The following is an 18,174-nucleotide window of genomic DNA, read 5'->3' on the forward strand; positions in this document are numbered from 1 at the left end:
TGTCAACCTTACAATCACAAGCGTTCTTCTCTAACCTGCCTTTTGCGAAATTGTTGCTTTGGACAGAATGCGTGGGCTTTCACTTCTAAACAGTGTCAAAAGTATGACTCTACATGTCTTTGGTATCAATACACAACTTTATTCAATAATGTACTAGAAGCAAAAAACACTGACAAGAATCTTGCCTGTACAGATTCCCTCACTCATATTATAAACAAACTATTAAAGCAATATTTCAGGATGCATATCTCCATTTCAGTTCATCAGTCACTACCAGTATTGGCCGCTCTCAGCACCCATAGCTATGTCACTCACTTACGCAAATGTTAAAAACCCAGTCTAACACTCATACTTGTAACACACAAGAACTAAAACGATGTAGTGACATTTTTATATTTATAATTTTGTGGTGACTACAGTGGTGACTGATGCAGGTGCACTAAAAGAGTGAAAATGTCCTAGTGAAAGCAAAATGGCCCTTCAAAAGATGCGAACCAGTCCCCAAGGAGAAGGAAATATTTCATCGTGAGCACTTTTGGCGCTCTCAACTTATCTCCCAAATGCAACCTCACAGTTAGCAGCACATATCTCAACACGCACCACACCAAGGCCCCTTCATTTTAATTTCCCAGCCCTCCCTTTTCCCCTGCTCTCTCCCCCCTCCATCTCTAGTGGTTAAACAGAGAGAGGGGAAAAAAGAAAGAAAGAAAGAAAGAAAAAAAAAAAAACAGCTAATTGAATTTGTGCATCTGCTCCTGCCCACGCATATATACATGAACTTCAGCGGGGAGAGAAGAAGGGAAGGAAGGTCTGCCGTTTTCGAGATGGTGCCATCGCTATCCTGTCTGTTTATTTACCAGCCTCCGTCCTTCATCTGTACTGAAACGAACCATTAAGAAACGGGGTTCTCCATTAAGAACGAGCGGGACGAGGAGGTAAACAGATGCATGCAAATGAGGACGGGAAGGGTGGTGGTGGTGGTGGTGAGTCAGGGGAGAGAGGGGGAGAGAGGGGGAGGGAGGGAGGGAGGGAGGGCAGGGGGACGAGTGTTTGTCTCCTGATAAGGGTGTTTGTATTCCACTACTGGGTGAAAAGGAGAGAGGGAGAGGGAGAGGGAGAGGGAGAGAGTGAAGGAGAGAGAGGGAGAGAGAGAGAGAGAGAGAGAGAGAGAGAGAGAGAGAGAGAGAGAAGGCCGGTTGACTGACTAGGGCAGCGATTTCTGGTAGATGGCCTCCACTCCATTAGGGCCCGCCCAAACACACACACACACACACACACACACACACACACACACACTTACCTTCAGAGAAATGCAGTTTCTCATTGTAGTAGTGATGCTCCAATGGATTGGCTGGAAAAAAAAGAAGACAAATCAGAGTTGTGATCTGGAATATATATAAAAATGAAAAAAAAACAGGAAAAAAAGCAGGAAATCGGAATTTGTAAATTAATAGGGTTGGTCTGTCCAAACCAAATCCCCCTCTACCTCTCTCCACAGGTCTTATTTTTATTTTTATTTCTAGCACTTACATGAACATCCTAAGGTCACAGGAATATTGTCTGGCTCTGACCCTTCACCTCCTTACTATTGGCTGCTTATAATGTTGCTGATCTAGGAATTCAGTCTTATTTTTCTGTTGCATTTTATTGTAAGTTACTCTGGTTAAAGGGTTAGCTTCAGCTAAATGCCTAAAATATAAATGTAAACATAAAACTAAAATCCTAGTTTTAAGGTAAGGTCCATATTAGTTAATGAGCTGTCAGTCACCAACACCGGCTGCTCCAGGCATCTGTAACTCTCTCATTCATGTCACTCATGTTGTAACACAAATGTGTGTTGTTATAAACCAGACACACAGATGGCATGTGGTGGTAAATCCTTGAGTTCCTCATTTGTTTTGTTTGTTTTCTTTTGGCAACATCTTTGGTGCTAAACTGTCATTGCTGTGGTGTTTCTGCACTGCACTTTCCAGAGATCACCTGTCAATCAAACAGTGTGTCCAATACTGTGGCGTCTTTTTCCTTGGATCTTCTGTTGATGCAGTTTGAGTTTCTGTAGGTGGCGCTCTTTTCTCTGTCTGTTCAGCCATGGTGGCTATCGCTGCTCATGCTAACTACCCAGTTCTTCTTCTTCTTCTGTTTATTCCAAACAAACCGCTGTTGCTGCTGACGAAGACATAAAACGCATCACTTCCTGTGCTCCAGAGGATTTTACCCAGGAAAGAGATACCAGACTCCGGGTGTATAGAACAGCAGATGTAGAAGCTTTCATGAACTGGATATAGGTTGAATCACTGATGTATTATATCAGTTGGTGATAGAGAATAGCAAAATGGACATTTATCTATATGAAAATGTTGCAGATTATTATTGCATGTCTGTTTGCAAATATGGTGCATGGGAGAAATGATTCTAGTTAGTGTATTTGCATGTGTGTGTGTATAAAGAAGTATCACAGACTGAACCTGGAGCTCAAACAGCCCCATAACTCCAAGAGGCCACATCTTGACAGAGTGTACCCCAAACCCTCGCCTCCCGGCCCAGCCGCCCCGAGCAGGAAAGCGGCCTGTCTGGTAGCGGGCCTCTCCGGCAGGCAGGACCCCCTCCAGGATTAGTAGTATTAATCAGATAAGGGAGTGAGGGGCCAGACAGGCCCAGACATGGGCACCTGCTCTGGGGCAGGGTGGGGAGGGCTGGGGGGTGTTTGGCTGCGGGACCCCCAGAGCCGCTCCAATGAGCCTGGGACTCCCTCTGGTGGGGAGATCTGGAACTGACATTTAACCTTTCAGAGCAGTGTGGAGATGGACAGAGATGTGTTAATGCGTTGTAGGTGCAGTCAAACGCACATGTACACACATACACACACACACACAAGCACACACACATATGACTGCAAATTGTACTGTAACTATCTGCCCTATTATGTATTAAACTGTTTCATTTTTGTTTTCTTCTCCGTGTGTTAAACGGTTAACAACTTGTGACGCAAAACAAATTCATGAAAAATCTTCAGAGAAATGCACTGTAGCTTTACATTATGCTTATTCAGCTGATGCCGTTATCCACAGTGACTTCCAGTGCTACAGTGAAATACGCTTCAATTCTGAGATCGCCGACATTACAAGAAACCAATAGTAAGGAGCGTAAGGGTCAAAGTCACTGCACTGACACACACACAGAGTACGAAACACTGCCTTCCATTTAAATGCTATCCTGTGAGGACCTTCGAGTATAAAGAGCCAAAACTCCACTGGACAAATCCTTGAGTTTTGAATTTTCTCACAGTCTAGCTGAGGATCCGCACACTTGTTCTGTATTTGTTAAGGTTCAATGCTACAGTGCCCAGGCAAAACATGTAACAAATAAAGTAATCTAATAATCTAATGTAATCTACTGTAATCTATATCCAATCGAATTGTGAACTGAGCATATCGTTACACCCCTGTGTGAAAATGTTGTAACACATTTAGACGGCGATTCTGCTCTCCTGCTCTCCTGCTCCGTCTCTCCCCTCCTCCTCCTCCTCCTCCTCCTCCTCCTCCCCCCACCTCCACTCTGATATCAAGCCACACTTTAGTAATCCTCCAAATGAAAGGATTTGGAGCGAGAGCATCGTCTCTCCACTGAAGATTGGAATGAAAGAGAAGGCAGCTTCTCAGATGAGAGAGGAGGGAGAGAACCCCATGATGAGAGACAGAGGGAGAGAGAGAGAGAGAGAGAGAGAAACATACTGTACACAGAGCGAGAGAGAGAACAAAACATACACGGTGAGAGAAAAAAGAGACAGAGAGAGAAGAAAAGGAATGAAAGAGAGACAGAAACAGGCACGAAACATGGAGATGGAGAGAAAGAGAGACAGAAAAATACATAGAAGAAGTGATGGAGAGAAACATGCACAGGAAGAGAGAGAGGGAGATTTGTATAATGCTTAAGCTAAGGTCGATGCATTAATATTACATAGTGAACTCCATTGAAAGAAGAGATGTAAATTACAAATATAGGTGGAATACAAAAACAAGGGGCTTATAAGTACACCTCACCACAAAGCAAATGAATGAAAGAAAGACAGAAACAAACATTCATATTACAAAACTACTCTAAACTTGAAACTGAAAGCTGAAATCCTTAAAGAAGAAGGCATCATTGAACATGTCATTCCTAAGAAGTGATGCAGTCAATCAGTAACAAATATGTCACCTAGTTTTGACCTGTAAGTTTGCAGGGATGAGATTCATCATTCATCATCAAAATCAGATCAGCAGTGTCTGAAATATTGCACTGAGGGTCGAATGAGCAAACAAACAAACAAATAAATAAAGGGAAGGAGGCCGATCCGGTAGTCCAACACCAGAAACATCCCGTTCCTAAACTACTAGGACCATGGGGGGAGCGACTTGAGCGCTTCCTGATTTGAACACAATGTAAGGGAAGCCTTCTGGCCCGGGGCAACATGAGGCAGGACTACATGGGGCCTCTTGCTATGTGATCTGGGAGAAAGTCAACAGTTTAGTTTTCCTATCGCTGTGTGGCAGGACCCCAGGTCAACAGGAACACAGGGAGTGTAAGAGATAGAAACATGGACGACTAATAACCTGTGTGTGTGTGTGTGTGTGTGGTATGTGGGAGTATATATATAAGGTTTTAGGGTGTAAATCCTATGTACTAATAACCTCTGTGTGCCCAAGTGTATGTGTGCGTTAGCGGGTGTAGAAGATAGAAATATATAGCTTAGCACTAATAACCTCTGTGTGTGTGTGTGTGTGTGTGTGTGTGTGTGTGTGTGTGTGTGTGTGTGTGTGTGTTTGTGGGTGTGTGTTTAACGTTTGTGTGAGCACAGGAGGCAGCAAAAGGCCCTTCTTCATATATAAAGAAATCACATACATTCAAAAACAAGGCAAACAGCAACTTATCTTAAACACAAACAGACATCCAATATAAACACTATTTACCTGACTCTCCTTTATCGTAGTACTGATAGGTGCCAATATCCGTATCTGTGGGGCGAGAGAGAGAGTGAGAGAGAGAGAGAGAGAGAGAGATGAACATCTAGCTGTCAGGAAAAAGCAGAAGACAGATCAGCAATTTTGCACCGTGGGATAAACAATCGCTATCAGCCGGTGGCCTGTCCCGTCTGCCTGCACCACGGTTAAGATAAGACCCTGGGAGGGAGGGAGGGAGGGAGGGAGGGGTGGGGTGTGTGTGTGTGTGTGTGTGTGTGAGAGAGAGAGAGAGGGGAGGGTGGAGGTGGGGGGGGTCTCTGGACCAAAATGGAGGGGGCAGAGGGGTATTAATAAAGACAGGAGTGTGCCTTAACCCACCTCACCCGAGGGACAAGGCCCCGCTTTATACACACATACGCACATTTGCAACATATATTACACACACACACAATCACCATACACATGGACGCACACACAGGCAGACACATGCACACACACACATCCAGTATTCTTGCAGCATTCACACACATATACACACACAAGCAGACGCATAGACGCACTAAAACAATGACAGCGAACAAACACTCACCTCTAACGTACACATAACATGCCCGCACGTGTACATGCTGCACATACAAACACAAATGCATATATATATATATATATATATATATGTATATATCGGTACACACACACATACACACAAACACACAGACACACATACATACACAAACTGCTGAGCTGAGCTTTTTTTGCCGTGTTATTCCTGCAGGCCTAAACCAAATGCAGCCAGGCTCTGATTCTCACAACACATCGTTTCTTTATCGCTCCACTACTGCTGCTACCGCTGCTGCTCCTGAGGCCAGGTCACACTAATACAACAGGAGAGCTGATGGCGGACACACACACACACACACACACACACACACACACACACACACACACAAACACACATATACACGTGTACACCCGGATACATGCACTCACACACACACACAAACACATTTGTGGATCCTAAGAGGACTAGCGGTCATTAATGAAATTCCTAATAAAGAAGCAACTAACATGCATGCAGACATTATTATTATTATTACACAGCCACACACACAAGCATATACATGTGCACACATATGGACACGTATGCACACAAACATACACACATAAACACGCACAGACACACAAATGTCTGCATTACTATAATTGTGAGGACCTTCCACTGATTACAATCGTTCCTTAAAGTCGAGATGAAATGAAAAATGCATTTTTAACCCTTTTAGATCACATCCCCGGTCACATTGTGCACCTATTTAACAATATATGCCAAAAAAAAAAAAAAAATCAATTTCTTTGTATTCTTATATCAAAATCCAATCATGTTTTCTTCCTGTAAAACAAAATATGCAGTGTGCTTACGTAAGCATGAACCAACCAATTTCAACCAATAATATCATGACATCCACCCATCAATCATTCTTCAACCTGGTGTGTGTGGAGCCAACAGTCCTCTGTAGCTCCGTTTCTCTCTGTAGCCCCGCCCACTGTTTAGCGGTCCAATCAAATGTGAAGGATTTGATTTAAATCCCTCTTGTAACTGTACACCGCTCAAATATTCCATTTCACTGGGAAATACGTCACAGTACAGAAGCTAAAGACGCTCTAACTTCCGTTTCAGTGGGACTTTAACTCTCAACCCTAATCTTTTTCAGCACTACATCATGTTTTTTAAGCTGTAAGAATGGTTTCTAAATAGTGAACGCCATGTTGCACTTCTGGCCGCACCTCAATCAGTGACGTCAAGGCAGGTATTTCACCTTTGGCAGCATCAAATGCTTTGTGACCAGAAAATTGTTGTCACCCCCAAGTAGAGATGGGTAATCTGGTATCACAGAAACACACCCCACATTTACTCTTGCTCCCCACCACACTTTTTTGCATCTTTCAAAATTGTGTAAGCAAAGACTGTCTCAAAACAGTGTGTTTATGCACTCTTTAACCCTCACCACTACATGCCTAAACTTAACCCACAGTAAACTAAACCTAATCCTAATCTAACTCTAAACTGAAGTCCTAACCCTAGTCCAATCAAAACATCCAACAAAATGTCCTCACTTTGGAGGACTCATCTTTGGACATTTGGTCCAAACAAAGAAAAACAAGGACACACACATGGTGCTATTTTTTCATAAAAGTGGAAAAAAACCCACATGGTTTTCGTAGCATTCCAGTTGGTTAGCTGTAGCCTAAAGGTTAGAGAAGTAAGATGAGTATGTCACCAGTTCAAATCTGAACCTCTACTGAAAATCTGTGGGTGAAATTAATAAAGAACACTCTTACTTATTTAAAAAGAGTATGTATACTCAGCAAACCTCCCCTACATAAACACAGGTTGTACACACACACATACACAGCATGCTATCCTTTCATTAAGACCCTAAAAACTATTCCTTTCGTACTATCATAGTCAGTATACTACATTCATTTTGTCTTGTGTGAGTTGCCTTTATGAATCTATACTCTGTTTTTAAAGCGGATGTATATGACGAAAGGAAGGTGGTGATAGGATGCGTCACACCTCACCAACCAAGCCTCCTCGCTCAGATGTATCCATCCACAGTTTTCCAAGATAGCAGAACACACACAGCGGGAAAAAACAAACAAATAAGGATATGTCACCGCCACGTAGGATATACACCCTGTCATACCTTATACACACAGACACACACACACACACACACACACACACACACGTCAGCCTCCGAGAGACACTATCTTCGTCTAAAGCTCAGCAGACTGTGAAAGACGAGACAGAATGGAAGGGAGGGGAAAACAAGAAAATGGAGAAACAGAGCGTTTTCGTCTGACAGAGGAGATGGACTGATAGGTGGCGCGGAGGGCAAAACGCACAAAAAGTGTCAGACAAGTCAAACTTAGACCCCGCCCACCAGGCCCGACAAGGCAGGGATTGGCAGTCAGTCAGCATTCGTCGATGTAGCAATAAGCACAGCTATCAACACAGCTGAAATGCATCTTCCACTATTCAGATTGCTTGACCGAAACAAGCTGTTATATAATATAGAACAACGCAGCCAGTGGAACAATACGCCAAGTGGGTTTGAGTGCTTGTTGTGTGTTTCAGGCTGAGACATATTGGTAATATGTTTAGTACTTGCACTTTGGCAATGCAAGAGCAAACTCATTGTGTCAGTAAAACTTCTTGACTGTCTTGGACTGGACTGAACTGAACTGAACTGAACTGAATTGACGTGAATAAAAAGAAATCAAGGTCAGTTGTGGGTTTGTTTGGTGGTCCTTGGATTTACCTTGAGGACAAGAAGAGGCGGGACACTGTGATTATTAACCATGTTTTGATTGAATTTTCTTGTGTGAGTCTGATTTCTGTTCAAACACCGGTGCCTTCAATGATAAACTCAAGGGTTTGTTTTCTGGAAAGAGCACTAGCGAGCATTTCAGCGGTACACTAGACATAGCCAGAATGTAATTGGCTGATGATGATGATGTTAACAAATGTGGAAATGTGGCACCCTTAGTTAACATCGGTCAGCCTGTGTCTGGTCTTAGAAAATAAACAGATGCCCACTGACCGGTTTCTTGTGGTCTGAACGCACGATTAGAGATTATGCTAATCAATTAAGCATCAAACACTGTACAATCCGTGTTAAATGTTGTAAAACGCAGCAAAAACGCCATATATAATGCAATCCACTGACATCAATACGGCCTTTATTGCATATTTCCGACAACATGAGAATTTGAAGTGAGTAAAGAGAAAGTGAAGACAGAGGGAGAATAGGTGATGAATGAGAGTGGTCAGATTGGGAAAGTAGACATAGTAAAGATAGAGAGAAGGTGTGAAAACAAAGTGAGTGATGACAGAAAGAGAGAGAGAGAGAGAGCAACAGACACAGTGAGAGAAAGAAAGAGACAGAGAGAGACAGAGGGGAGAGAGAGATTGAACATGGTGATAAGTGCTACCTTTGACTTGGAGTGAGCTCTTGGTGGACCACAAGTGTAGCTCAGCCAGGCAGAACGCCATCTGACGAAGGAGCGTAACCCGAGTCTGCAGAGAGAGAGAGAGAGAGACAGAGAGAGAGAGAGAGAGAGAGACAGAGAGAGAGAGAGAGAGAGAGAGAGAGCACAAGTGAAAAAAGGAGACCAAACACAAGCACAGATGCATATCTTGACGAGACGAGTGTGTAGATTGACATAAATAGGCCTAAGGGTCAAACAAAGCATGCATGTAGGTGCACACACACACACACACACACACACACACACACACACACGTATTAAGACCAGAGGTGATGTGACTTCTGGTTGTTACCTGACTGTGCACCTCGACTAGCAGAATGAGTCATCTTTCAAGTCACTTGTTAAAACACACTTTTACAGACTGGCATTTTTATTTTTTATTTTAAGGGCTTATATTTATTATTTATTTCTATTGTCTGTGGAGGGCTTTTTAACTATGTTCTGAAAGGTGCTATGCAAGTAATGCAAGTAATAATAATGGTGTAATAGTGTAATATGTGTAATGTAAGCAGTAATAGTAGTTGTGATAATAGTAGCAGTAGTAGTAGTAGTAATAGTAGTGGTAGCAGTAGTAGTAATAGCAGTGGTAGTAGTAGTAGTAATAGTAGTGGTAGCAGTAATAGTAATAGTAGTGGTAGTAGTAGTAGTAATAGCAGTGGCAGTATTTACAGTACTAGTGGTAATAGTAGCAGTAGTATGTAGTATTTATTGTAGTAGTATGAATATGAAATAAATGAACATTGCATGTATAAACTCTTAGGTAACACTTTACAATAAGGGTCACTAAGTTAAGGGTTAGTTAATGCTTAATAAGCATTAACTAACCCTTAATTAACAGTTAACTAATGTGTCTGGTAATCATTTACTAATGGTGTTCATGTTAACTAAGGTATTCATTATTTAATAGTCATCTTCATAAACTATCAAATAATGTATAAATTAATACCTTAGTTAACATGAACACCATTAGTAAATTACACATTAGTTAACTGTTAATTATTATACATTAGTTACCTGTTAATTACTTATTAAGCATTAACTAACCCTTATTAAGCATTAACTAACCCTTAACTTAGTGACCCTTATTGTAAAGTGTTACCAACTCTTAAAAACAAAACAAAGACAGACACACCCATACACACACTCACACACACACACACCCATGAACTCAGGTTGACATCAAGGCGAGGTCACGGGCAGTGATGCCTGCACCTACACTCACACATCACAGGCGCACAGTGACGGACACACACTTTGGAGCTGACAGCCAAGACAAAGCAGGCAGCATTCCACACACATCACTGTCTGCTAATGAAGACAGGACAGGTCTAAGACAGTCGCCGGCTATTCTCCCTTCTCTCCCACAGCCTTTCTTCTTCTACTACTGTAGGTTAACTTCAGTTCCTGGAGCTTTAAGCCGTTGTTTGCTTCTAGTGCGATGAGGCTTTGGAATGAACACAAGGGATTTGTACCTGAGCCGTCCTCTCAGTGGGGTTTCCCAGTAGCACTGATGGTTGTTTACTGTACAGTATGTTACTGATGTATTTTGCTCTGTCTGTGTGTGTGAGCAGTATCCTGACTGCACTTTGTTGTTCTGTGTATTGGACCACTTGTGGGGTTGCAGTGATAAAGGAATTCCCCACTGTGGGATCAATACAATATTACCACTACTATTACTTTTATGATTACTACCACTACTACTACTACAACTGCTATTACGAATATTGCTATTACTATTACTACCACTTAGGGGTGCACAAATATATATTTTTTTGAGGCCGATACCGATAGTGATAAGCATTTTTGTAAGAATCTTAGTATAAATGCAGGTGTAGAACAGGTTAAGATTTTCAGCTGGACAGATTTTCAATTAACTGACACACTCCTAGAAAAAAGCAGTAAACAGCAGTAAAAATAATATTGGACTGATACTGATATTGCTTTTTAAAGCTGATATTGGATGATACCATTAGTCTGCTGATATATCGGTGCATCACTACTACCACTGCTATTACTACCAGTACTACTAGTACTACTACTACTGCTACTACTACAACTGCTATAAAAACTGCAACTACCACTACTACAAATACTACTGCCACTATCACTACTATAAGCCCTATTACTTCTACCAGTAATACTGACAAAACTAGTAGTGCCACTACTACTACTACTACTACTACTACTACTACACTCTTAAAAAGGACATCATTTTTAACACATCTGTGTGTACTTTTCAACACATTAATAACTATACATTTTAACAGAACATTTGTTGTTTTTAATATACTGTATCCATATACATATATATATATGTATTAAAATCACAGTGTACTTCTACTAAGGCTGCAACTACCACTAATAGTGCTACTACTGCCACTACTACCACTACTTGATTGTCAGTGTGAAAGCGTCAACTCCATTAAGTCAACCCTGCTAAAATAAACCCTCAAGATCAGGGGCCTGTACTACGAAGCAGGATTTGGGGTTAGCGAGGTAACTTCAGGTTTAACCCTGGGTTTTCAGTCTCATGAAGGTGGTTCACTTCTTACCAGGGTAGATCACCATGGCAACTTATGCTGCACGGCTAACCTGCTCCGGAGCAGGTTAGGTTCAGGGTATCGGACCAAAATGTATGAAAGGCCCACCTTCTGACCAATCAGCTCTCTGGAAACAGGGAGTCACCATTCCTGCTGGATCCCGATATGGACAAATATTCAAATCACAATAAAAAACGGAAAACTGTTAGGCTATTTTCGAATTAACAGACAGTAAGAAGTGCTGTTCGCAGGGCGACGTGTTTACAGACCAGTAGAATGACGTTGTTTTCCATGATAACTTATTCAGAGATATAGCAGGTAGGCTACTTAATTGACCATATTATTAATGGAAGTTACTGTTGCATATATTAATTTCGCTGACTTTATTTAATTGGGTTCCCGACAGTGTTTGGTTCAATGTCGGCTATTTCATAGCCCCAAAGAACATGAGGCCGACTTTATGAATAGAAAATCTTTTTACAGCCTCAGTGTGCCACAAACTATTTTATCAATGAAAAATATGCCCACTGTGTCCTAATGACGCGGCAGTTCCTTCAGTAATCCTCTCTAGCTTGGAAGCAGAAACAACTTTTACTTTTCGTGCTTATGTTTTGTAATGCTGACAGTTATTCATTATAAGAATTTGTTCTTCTTGAGAGAAGTTCATTATAAGAATTTGTTCTTCTTGAGAGAAGAACCCAATGTTAGTTGCTATCCATTTCTTTCCGATTGAAAATGTCAGCAGGAAATATTAGGGCTTATATCATCCTATAATTAGGTCTATTCTCTATGGCTTTTATTGTTTGATTAGCCTATTTTATTATTTTCGCCTATTTTTAGACTATTATTTTATAGTTTTGCGCTTATAGGCCTATTCTATGTCCTTTTCCCCGCTGAATCATATTACTTTTGCTGTGCAACAATCTAATTTCCCCACGGGGATCAATAGTTTCATCTTATCTTATCCGAATTGTCTGATCTAGATCTGTCCATGTTGCATGTGATTGGCTATTTGTTACAAACCCCGCCTCTTTCATGTGAACGCGCTCATAGCTGGATAGGTAAATCCTGGGTTGACAGAGCCAGTTGATAACCAGCTCCAACGTGAGACCGGTTATCAGGATCGTCAATGTTAGGTTTAGTGAAGCCGGCTAACTCAAAGATACCCTGACTTTGTTGAACTTGCTTCGTAGTATAGGCCCCAGGACTCAGATCAGGTCTGCTTTTGAAAACATTATGGAGCGACAGCCCATAAGACATTCCCGAGGCTCAGTGTGAATTACCTCCTACAGGGGATAGACCCAGATCAGCATAGCATAATATGTGAGAATATGTGAGAGGAGTATATGTTAGACACAGGCCATTTCAGAATCTCTGTTCAGTTTAGCACAGGTGTGACTCTATTGCTGTGTCGGACATTCATTTCTCTATCTGTCCAGCTAATGCTCGGAAAGGATCCTCTCCTCCTCTCTATCCTCTCTCTCTCGTTAACGCTGAGAGGGGACTCTCTCTTATCTTTCCCCTTTTGCTCCTGCTGGTGTGGGGGGAAAAAAAAAAATCTAATTTTGCCACTCAACCCCCAAAACTACAAGTCCCGACAAAAATACACACAGATAACGCCGGGTGCCATGGAAACGCTGGGGCCAGCACGGCAGCAACGGCGTAACGAGTTTACTGACATAAGAGGATTCTTTCATCCTCTCCTAACCAGCTTTTTTATAGGAAGTCAGCCCTTTTGGAGGGAAAACCTCATTTCAGCCATCTTTCATTTAGTTATTGCCAGCTCGGCCGGCCTAAAAGTTCTTGAGACCTTGTTCTGCGGCGCTGTCGGGGTCTCAGGGAATTTATGGCAGAATAGAAGAAACAAGGGGGCTGACAGAGATACAGAAAATGAGAGAGCAAATGGGTGAGTGTGTGTGAGGCAAAGGCAATGCTATGTGAGTTCATGAGAAGTGTGACCACATAGGTATCCAGGCAGGCGATGGAGAGAGAGAGAGAAACACACACACAGACACAGACAGAGAGAGAGAGGGGGGGGGGGGGGGCTAGGCTGAGGTGTTGTTAGTGTGTGCTTAGGTAAATGGTAACTGAAGATGGGTCCATTCACAGTGACTGCCATTCTTCTACGCTGTCACATCCAACACAGCAGTATGTTTATCTAGCAACTTTGCACTCCAACCTCTCCCTGACACACACACACACACACACACACACACATTACAAAGATACATACAAATACACACATACACAGGCAGTCCTCAGTTGCATACTCTGTCATCTCTCAAACCTGAGGTAACGCCCACACAAGCATGATTATTACTTTAACCACTATATGGACTTGGTTTAAAATAACATAGACTTACCCATTTTTCATTCATATCAAACCACATGTGCACTCACACACACACACATACGTAAAGATGCATGCACGCATAAACATACACGCACACTGAGATGACGGACAGTCATTTCTCACAGATCATAAAATTGTCAAAAGCTGCAAGACTGGGGCAGTTAAATGTGCTCACACTCACATGCACAAACATACACACTCACACATGGACATACACACACTAAGAAACAGATGCACCTATGCACAGACACAGACACTTGCACATGCACTGTATGTATGCACACAACACGGACACAAACACACACACGCAGCGTGTCGCACAGGTCCTGGACAGCTGCCACACTCATTCTAATCTCTGGCTGGGGGTTGCTGTGGGTTACCTGTCCCCCCACAGTGCTTTGTGGGGGTGGAGAGGGGGTGTGGGAGGTGGTGGGTGTACAGAGGGCTTGGGGGGGTCTAGGTTATTGTATCCTGTCTTTACACTGGTAAAGAGGCTGCTTTAACATCAAAGGAGGGGAGGGAAAACATACGACTCCTCTTTCAAAGACAGTCCACAGGAACTACGACCTTGTCTGCTCTCTGTGTCTCTTTCTCTTTCTCTCTCTGCTCTTCTTTGGCTGTCCCCTCTGGGCGGTTACCGACTGCGAGAGAGTGTGTGTGTGTGTGTGTGTGTGTGTGCAGAAGAAGAAGAGCAAAATATAGTGACTTTGTATGAATGTGCTTGTATATGTGTGTGTGTGTGCCAGAGAGAGAGACAGGGAGAGCTTTATGTAAATATTTATTTGAGACTGGCTCTCGGAGAGAAAGAGGAAGAGAGAGAAACAATGGAAGCCTTTCTAAGATATCTGGTTTGCAGTCCTGTCACATCTTTCTCTCTCTCTCTCAACTGCCAGAACTCAACTAAATATTTGTGTAAAGCTCACAGAATTAACACTGAACAATTGTTCTACAGGTACTCCAAGTCCACATAAGGACAGACCGTTTCCGGCTGCAGGGGGAGTCCAGGTGAATCCAGGAGGATCCAGGTGGATCTTTAGTTAACGCCGCATGACTCAAACCTGCGACACGCTGGTTCAAATCTGACTCAAGCCCTTGTCGCATGTCAACCCCCACAAGTCCTGTTGCTCTCCACCATATGTGGACTAATAATGATCATCTGATGAATAAAATAATAATGTCCCCTCTCATATCAAATCAACCCGCTTGGGAACAGCGTAATCAGAATCACATGACTTTTACTGATGTGTTGAATGTGGACATTTTTATAAAAACACTAATTTCATGTGCTTTCAGGACAAAACCATTGAGCTAAGCTCGCAGAAATGTCACAGGAATGTATCTGGCTGCACTTGAGTGTTTTTGATTTAAGTGGGTCCAAAAAATGATGGAGGAACCAAACAGGTTGTATGGGCCTGAAGACAAGATACAGAGGGAGATGAAGAGAAGAGATGATGATGAGAAGGAGGAGGAAAAAAAGAGAGAGGCCGGTGGCGGGAGAAAGACATCTGAAATCTCCTCATTGATTTTGCCCGGTGAAAACTCTCCTTGGCCAAGGTGAGAGGAAAACGTACGGTGTGGCAGGAGGGACAATCAGTTGCCCCACAGTTATACTAGAAAAGAAAAATGAAGTGAAAATTTTACCTCATTAGAACAGTATAGATTTACTAGACTACTTACTTAATTGATTGATCAGTGAAAATGAACCTATTGACCTATTGTGGAATTTTGAGATTTCATTGTTCGTTAGTGGAAAAAGGGGCTTTTGGAGTTGGGAGAGGAACAGTAGGTAGGGCTGCAATCTTGATTGTGTATCATTTCCACAATTAATAATCCAATAATATTGGCATATCAGCAGTACTGAAACATTTTATTTCATTTACATTCACTGCATTTGAAAACAACAGATGTTGACAGAAGATGCCAAACATGCCGTAAAGAAATGTTGTTCTTCAAATCGTGAAAATTAATAATCATCACAATATGAAGCAAAATAATCAGGATTATTTTAGCCCTAGTCCTCAATGATGCAAATTGGTTTTGGGACAGCAGGATGGCCAGGCGGTTTGAGAAACCGTCCTGGAACTGGAAGGTCACAGGTTTGATCCTAGCAACAGCCAAGGAAGTTTACAATGTAAAGAAATCAATTATCCATATATGTAACTGAACTGATGTAGCTACAGCCAATATTCAAACTGCTAAACATTTCAGAATAAATAACTGGTTAATATAATTTTTCCTAGATTTTTTTTTACCTGTCCATTAAAAAAGAAGTAATCTCTGCATCGGTGCTGATGGCTTGCTGCTCCTTGAGGTGTTTCCTTTGAGTAAAGGCAACGCCACTATCGATTCTTGTTTAATTGCACTGCTTATCACTCTGCTTTTTTGCTTGGAGACTTTCCAAATAATATATTTTTCTGGAAGGCTGACAGTGGAGGCGGTGCAGTCAATCCCTGCAGCGTTGCCTCTGTCATACTACACTGCAACTACTACAATCTTAAATGCCCCGCAGATTGCACTGTAATTCCTTTCCTTGTTTTCATAATACGCAAAACACATCACTTCCTGAGCGCCAAGAGGATTTCATGCGACTGGTCGTTTCGGCCTTCCTGGACTCATACAGGCAAAACCAGGAGGGTCTCAATTACTGTCGATTGGTGGCTTTTCTCTTGTTTCTCTTGTTTCTCTTGCCAAAACACATCGGCAATGAAAATGTTGTCAACTCAGGATCTGATCGGGCTACTTACAGCGCAGGTTATGTTGCAACAGATGTGAGGTCATAAGTGAGTAGGTTGAAATTTGGTGATCACCCCAGGGTGCGTCAGGGCCTCGGTCCAGGTCTGGAGGCTCCTCTTGAGGCTTGGCCAAAGCAGGAGAGCCCTGGGCTTCACTGGAACAACAGAGAGACAGGCCCAAAATGAAGGCAGGTTCAGAGACATGATTTTGTTTGACATCTCAAGAATCCTTTCTCACAGGTATGCACACTCTCTCTCTCTCTCTCTCTCTCTCTCTCTCTCTCACACACACACACACACGCCAGAGGCAGTGCTGTCAGCAGGCGCAGTGGTCCCATCAGGGCGGGGAGAGTGATGTGGTAAATTACAGGGTTAAAGAGCTGCCATAGGGTGACTGACACAAGGCCATCACAGCCCTGCCTTGTCCCCCTCCGCCCCCCCAAACACACACACACACACACACACACACACACAGCTTCATTGCCTATCACACAAACCCCCATCTCTCCTCATTTACCTCACTCTGTGTAAGCTTCAGTCTGTCTCTCAGTCTTTCTTTTATTCTCTCTTTTTGCTTTGCGTTCTTTCTCTGTTTAAAGTTTTGTGACTTTTCTGATCATCTTCTTTTTTTTTCCTTCTCTTACAAATGCATTTTAAGCTTTTCTGACTTTGTCTGCAACCTTTTCACTCTCTTCTTTATGTTTTCTTTTGCCTCTCTCAGTGTTCTTGTCAGCGTTTAAATTTTTCTGACTTCCTCCACAACCTCTCTCTCTCTCCTTCTCTCTTGTCGTTCTGTCATCGATGCCTACTCTCACCTACTCACCTACAAACTTGGCAAACACACCGAACTTACAAAGAGCAAACGACATGTACATCCAGAAAGAGAGACAGCTAGGCTAACAGTATGTAATTGTGAGTGTATGAGTGTGTGTTTGTGCGTTCTTTCCAATCTGAGGTGCCTTGGAGTTGCTGCCAAGTCTCAATCAAAGACTGCATGAGCGGATACAGTCATGCTTTCAGTAAACACACTCAGGCACTCAACTCTGTCCTCCGCTGCATACACTCCTATCTCTAAACTTCTGATACGTGAAGTAACACAGCACACAAACACGTATGTATGCATGCAAAGGCACACACACACACACACACATACACACGGTCCTCCGATGCATGCTCTCCTATCTCTTAACCTTGTGATACCTGAGGAAATGTACACATACACACATTTACATACATATGAAAGCGCACAGGCACCAACACACACAAGCTCTTATCTGTCTCCTTGAGGGAGAAGTCTTCTAGCTCCCAGTCTCCTATCGGAACAAAAAAAAACACAAAAAAATACATGACAGAATCCCAAAACAAAAGAGACGAAAAAAGAGAGAGAAACTGAGAGGGAAAAAAAACAGATAAAACAAAGAATCCAAGCCATGAAATGTGTCCAATGCAGCAGAGCAAAGCATCATGGGATGGCCGAGGCCGCTGAGAGAATAGATAAGGTGTGTGTGTGTTGCACAGAGAGGGGGAGAGAGAGAGAGAGACAGAGAGAGAGAGAGACT

General features: G+C 42.5%; 1 protein-coding gene across 1 annotated transcript in view; it reads right to left on the bottom strand.

Moving 5' to 3' along the window:
• The window catches only part of wdpcp (WD repeat containing planar cell polarity effector), a 67,686-nt gene extending 50,950 nt beyond the window's left edge, over positions 1–16,736 (bottom strand). The window contains exons 1-4 of the mRNA XM_071516042.1: positions 16,628–16,736; positions 8,934–9,018; positions 4,950–4,994; positions 1,301–1,351 (exon numbers count right to left, since the gene is read on the bottom strand). Of these exons, the coding sequence (XP_071372143.1) occupies positions 1,301–1,351; positions 4,950–4,994; positions 8,934–8,994 (157 nt within the window). The 5' untranslated portion in view covers positions 8,995–9,018; positions 16,628–16,736. The remainder of the gene's footprint in view (positions 1–1,300; positions 1,352–4,949; positions 4,995–8,933; positions 9,019–16,627) is intronic.
• Positions 16,737–18,174: the final 1,438 nt, after the last annotated feature.

The sequence above is a fragment of the Centroberyx affinis genome, unplaced genomic scaffold (genome assembly GCF_046629955.1).
Source record: "Centroberyx affinis isolate AG114_WGS23_722 - 3 ecotype Tasmania unplaced genomic scaffold, CSIRO-AGI_Caff_v1 ptg000391l_1, whole genome shotgun sequence".
Lineage (NCBI taxonomy): Eukaryota > Metazoa > Chordata > Actinopteri > Beryciformes > Berycidae > Centroberyx > Centroberyx affinis.